We start from the raw sequence: 6,000 nt of genomic DNA, 5'->3' as shown, positions 1-6,000 counted from the left end.
AATATGTCTACAGCATTTATTAACTTTAGTTAACATAAATATTAAATCTTAATAAATAACATTAACAAAGGTTAATAAATGCTGTAAGAATATATTGCTCTTTGTTAGTTTATAACGCATGAAACTTTATTGTAAAGTGTTACCAATAAATAAAATATTATGTGAATTATATATTGTGTAATATTATAAAAATTAATATTATGATTGAAAATATTGCCCCGAATATAAAGAAAAAGTTCATTTCTGACCTACTGTAATAACCCAGTATAGGTTTATATAGCAGAATGCTTGCAGTGCTTTGCAACAAAAACATTTTCAGACATTACACTGTTGTTACTCTATTTTTATTTCATTTATATTAGACTCTGTAGTGAAAAAGGATGCCATTCAAAAGGAGCATTGAACCATAGAAACTCATTTTTTAAGGATTAACAACAGGTTGATAGCCAAGAGAAGGAATCAATGCAATTTCATATATATATATATATATATATATATATATATATATATATATATATATATATATATATATACTGAACATGTCATGAAGACCTCTGACACACAGACACAAATGATGTTTGCAAGATGTCCTGATGATTATTGCTGCTTACATTGTGGCCATTGCATTGCAATTGGCAAAACGCAGTAGTATTGCTCAGAGCCAGCAGAGGAAACGCACACTAGCCCTCAACATTGTTTTACAGGTTTTTTTTTTTTGATCATCAAAATGCATTAACAATCAAACGTTTATACAGTGAATATATATTCATATATTTATATAAATAAATAATCATATAGTATCAGAGGGTATACAAGGTAATACAGAATTACCACTTATAAAATAGGGTCCTGTCAAATAGTAAAAAAAAAGAAAGGTGAAGAGAAAACGGCATAATCATACAAAGAAATTGTGCCATCGCCACTATGCATCTGTGACTACATATAACAATATAAAAACTCCAAAATAAAGTGGTTATACATTTAAAAATAGACCACTACTGTAACGTCAATACCATCTTGTTTCCACCAGCTATATGTACAGCATGACACTAGAGGGAGAGGAAGTGATAGGATCGTACGACTAAATGAAGCGGATGGCTTTATCTGTCACTCATTTTGTAAGTCTGTTACAACCAAAAGACTTAATGGTACTGACGTTACACACAGATATTTAACATCTAGAGTTTTAAATTAGTCTCTCGTCTCATAAAGTGTCCATCCATATGAAAACTAAACCTTGCTATATATCTTTCTTTTCTACTATACAGAAAAATAATTAGTGCGAGTACAGGTTTCTTGAAAGGGACGGGTTGGGGTGTGATTGACTGCTGCCGTAGCCAGTCAGCATGCTGGGAGAGTACTGTACTTTCAGAGAACCGCATTGAAGTAGTCAGAAGAGCAGCCAGATCCACAAGTGGAGGAGCACAAAGGAAGGAAAGAAAAGTAAATATTAATTTAAAAATATTAATATGTGCACATATATATATCTTATTTATCCTACAGATGTTCACAATTACATTTAAACCCTTAACTAAGCTCCGCCCCTTTGGTTAACGTTGCTAAGTCAGCCAAGCTTCTTTATAGGATTGCATTAAAAAAGAGCAAAAGGTTGTCTGATAATATGGACAGATGACGATTGGTCAGTAACATTTTAAGGCGGGGCTTAGCGAATGGTCATTCGATCTGATCTGTCTGTCAGTCTGTTTGAACCTTAACACAAGGAATCATGAGAATGCCACAGATTGCAGTGATGTCACAAAGACAAGGGAACTCACAGAGGGGGGTGGGGACTGCCTGTCACTCAAAGGCAGGTTCTCATAACCAGGGTTGCCATTGGAGGAAACGTTTGGAGTCCTGCATAGAGAAAGAGAGAGGTGCAGAGAGGAGCAAGGTCAAGGGGACAATGAAGAAGAAAGGAAGCAGACAGCAAAGAGAAAGAGAAGAATGACATGCCACACCAAGGGACACAGAGCAGGGAGCCAGGATCCAGGGTGGAAAAAGGAAGAGAAAAGGTGTAAGAGAGTTAGAGAGATGTGACATTTTCACTTTAAGAATCTTTGGATCTTTTTCTAAAAGAATCTAAGGGGACCGAGAAGGATAATTAAATGGAGAAGTGAATGTAAAATATATATAAATATAAATTTAGTTAACAGAATTTGGATTTATCTAATTTTAAAGCACATGTGAAATGTGAATGAGAAAAAGTGTTTCTGTCATGAAAACAGCAAATATGATATTTAAAAACAGAATAATTGAAAGAGAGAGAAACAGGGAATGTAATAAAGCAGGGAGAGAGAAACTGCAAGGCAGATTGCAATAGATTTGAAAAGAGTGATGTAGTTTGGACAGCATGATTTTTGACAGCGGACAGAAATATCAGAGGGGGCGGGACTTTACCTATATTGTGCATCGTCTCTGATTGGTGGATCTAAGTCTGTCTTGCAATGACGGACAGACCAATAGACAGACACACAGACAGACAGACCTCTGGACTCATGTCTGTTTTTTGGCTAGACTGTGACATATACACCTGTCTGTGTGTCTGTCTGTGTGTGCATGTGTTTGTCTGTCTGTCTGTGCACTCCATCTCACACCTACCTGTCTACCTGTCTGTGTGTGACTGGAGCTTTATGTGTTTGTCTTCCTGCATGACACTTGTTTCTATATTTTTATGCATGTGTGCCTATATATGTATGTTTTATAGTGCAAAGGTCATTCATAACACAAACTAGATGCATATCTGTTTATATAACATATAATCTGTGAGTTTCTAAAACCTAGACATATATGGAAGACTAGAAGTGGCACTTAAAAATAATCAGTTTATTAATTCAAAAATAAAGATGTACAAAATGGACAAATATACTATATAGTGTTTTTTAATTCAGGTTTAAAAATGTACCATTCAAAGGTTTGGGGTCGGTAAGTCTATTATGCTCAACAAGTCTGCATTTTTTTAAATTATACAATAAAAACAGTAACACTGTAAAATATTATTATAATTTAAATGAAGTGTTTTCTATTGTAATACATTTTAAAATGTAATTTATTCCTGTGATGGAAAATCTGAATTTCAGCAGCCATTACTCCAGTCTCCAGTGTCACATGATCAGTGTCGTGGAAAGTTACTTTTAAAAGTAATCTATTACAATATTGTGTCACTCTCTAAAAAAATTAACTAATTGCATTACTTAATTACTTTTTATGGAAAATTATGTTACTTTTGTGATACTTTTTATCAGCTGGGCTTGACTTCGTTGTTTGTTTTTTAATAGCAAAACCACAAAATGTCTCGGTTACTCTTGTAATCCACTTGATAGTGGATGCCATTGCCTTGGCATACCAAATGATTGAGTTACCAGCCAGCTTATATACCCCTATGTCCAGGGGAGTGTCTTGCCATGCAAATCTCACTTACGAATCTTCATTGGGCCATTTTCTTACTACCTGAAGGTGATTGGGCTCCCAAGAGAGACCCCATAACATCAGTATTGATCTAATGTCTCTGTTCCCTTCTTCAGGGAATGAGGGCCAATATATGTTTAGAGACAGCCTCTCCCATCTGCTGACCTCCAATCTGACTGGGCATGCTTGTTTGTGAGAGTCTAACTCCATACCGAGAAAAGAGATACTCTGCACAGAGGAGAGTTTACTCTTTTCCCAGTCGACCCGAAGTCTCAGATGGATGAGGTACCTGATCACCAGGTCCCTGTGTTTGCACAACAAATGTCAAGAGTGAGCTAGAAAGAGCCAGTCTTCGAGACAGTTAAGAATGCGAATGCCCACATCCCTTAGCAGGGCAAGGGAAGCCTCCACGACCTTCATGAAGATGCAAGGAGACAGGGACAGCCTGAAGGGGACGACTTTGTACTGGTATGCCGAACCCTCAAAAGCAAACTGTAGGAATGGTCTGTGTCAAGGCAAAATCAAACATGAAAGTACACGTCCTTCAGGTCGATTGAAGGACCTGGTTCAAGACACGCAGATCCAAGATCGGCCGTAACCCACCGCCTTTCTTAGGTACAATGAAGTACGGGCTGGAAAACCCTGATTTCATCTCGGCTGGATGTATCAGCTCTATTGCATCCTTCGCCAACAGGACAGGGACAGGGGCATCTTTGTTTGACACTGAGGTAAACAGGACACTGGTGAACCCGGCGGGACAGCATTTGAATGGTATAACCGTGTCTGATCGTCTGAATGAGCTAACGAGACGGGCTGTGAAGTGCTAGCCAGGCCCCCAGACACTGGTGGTGCCAGCGGAACTACAGATGTACCCGCAGAGGGGCAGTGAGGTAGAGCGCTGAGGCCCAACCCAGGAGGCATAGCATCCTGAAGTAGAGGCAGTGAGTGTGGTGTGGCTCCACAGGTTTGGCTGGAGATGTGTTGTGTCCTCGAACCACAAACTCCTGCACTGTGGTGAGAGAAGAGGGGGTTGAGAATGAGGAATTGCAGCTTTGCTTGCTCTCAAACCGTGCCGCGTGTCCCAGAGACTGAGGAAACTGCTCTTTTATTGAAATTTTAGGTACCAGAAATAAACTCTTTTTTTTAAAAAAAAAACAAAACAAAAGATTCTCCATCCAGCCCTTCTCTGGGGGAAGGAGCGGTGCTTTCACCACCTCCTAGAAAAGAGTAGTTCCCTCTATCTCTGGGTTGCCCTTCCTCCAGGAGGCTCGGCGTTGCGCCCTTGATGTTGCCTGCTGCACCAGAGCAGATGTAGACGCTGCAGGGGGATGCCCTCTGCGATGGGCAGGTGGAGGGGTAGCCCTCGGAAGTCTGGTAGCAGCAGCATCCCGCCGGGACAAGATATGTTTAGTCGCATCCATCTGCTTCTGTACTGCCAGAAACTGCTGAGCAAAATCCTCGACAGTGTCGCCACAGCGGCCGGCCTGAGAGAGGGGGGCCGAGAAAGCGGACTTTGATGGCTTCCTTCATCTCAGCCAGGTTCAGCCAGAGATGGCATTCCTGGACCACCAAAGTTGACATTGTTTGGCTGAGGATCTGAGCCATGACTTTCATCAACCTGAGGGTGAGTTCACTGTGCACAGTTCCTGCATTAATCCCGGCTTAGAACTACCCATGTGCAGTCCTTTTAGTGCTTTGGCCTGATGGACTTGCAGAAGAGCCATAGCATGCAGAGTGGTGGAAGCCTGTCCAGCAGCACTGTAAGCCTTGGTGGCAAGCATGGCCGGGACCTTACAGCGCTTGGATGGGAGGTGTAGATGAATCCGCCAGGTGGCGGCATTTGCATGCTCCACCTGAGGAATCTCTGCATAACCCTTGGCTGCCCCAGCATCGAGGGAAGTGAGAGTGGAGGAAGCAGCAAAACAGCTTCGGATATCAAAAGGTGCCTTCCATGACTTTGTGACCTCCTCATGCATCTCTGGGAAGAAAGGTACCAGGGCAGGACAATGCTATGCAGCGCCATCTCCCAGAAGGGGGCACCCACTACAATCCATAGATCACCCTGTGTATTAACCAAAGTGGTTCTCTGCAGTGCAGAGTGACCAGAGCGGGGAATAGCGGAGGGGACTCTCCACCTTTTTCAATCTTAACAGGGGCCCAGGGGTGAGATCTCAGCACTTATCGGTGCAACTGTGGGGCGAACAGTTGCACCTTATCTCTAACTGCAGAACGTCTCCTCTCAAGCGAAAGCAAATTGGCAGAGTGCTGTAGAGACAACCACTCAGCTCTGAAGCAAAAAGCTGAATGAGTGAGTTACCGGCCAGTTTATATACCTGTTTGTCCGGGGGAGTGGCTTGCCATGCAAATTTCAATCGCCAATCTTCATTGGCCCATTTTCTTACTACCTAAAGTTGATTGGGCTGCCAAGTGAGACCCCATAACCTCAGTATCGACATAACATCGAACGAGACTGACTAAAAGGGAACATCTGTTATTAGCAAATGTTAAGGCCCTTTCACAGTGCCGAACCCGTTTCATAGTGCCGAACGAGCCCCTTGTCTGTCCAGGACATCTAAAAATCTAAAAATTGAATTG

At 41.5% G+C, this 6,000-nt stretch overlaps 1 protein-coding gene across 2 annotated transcripts in view; it reads right to left on the bottom strand.

The window, feature by feature from the left end:
• Nucleotides 1-602: 602 nt before the first annotated feature.
• ttyh1 (tweety family member 1) overlaps nt 603-6,000 on the bottom strand; it is a 28,677-nt gene continuing 23,279 nt past the window's right edge. For both annotated transcript variants that reach the window (XM_067393359.1, XM_067393360.1), the window contains 2 exons: nt 1,776-1,854; nt 603-1,360 (listed from right to left, as the gene is read on the bottom strand). In XM_067393359.1, the coding sequence (XP_067249460.1) occupies nt 1,277-1,360; nt 1,776-1,854 (163 nt within the window). In that variant the 3' untranslated portion in view covers nt 603-1,276. The remainder of the gene's footprint in view (nt 1,361-1,775; nt 1,855-6,000) is intronic.

Source organism: Chanodichthys erythropterus, chromosome 2 (assembly GCF_024489055.1).
Source record: "Chanodichthys erythropterus isolate Z2021 chromosome 2, ASM2448905v1, whole genome shotgun sequence".
Taxonomy (NCBI): domain Eukaryota; kingdom Metazoa; phylum Chordata; class Actinopteri; order Cypriniformes; family Xenocyprididae; genus Chanodichthys; species Chanodichthys erythropterus.
Note: the sequence above shows the minus strand (reverse complement) of the source record. Positions and strands in the feature narration are given on the sequence as shown.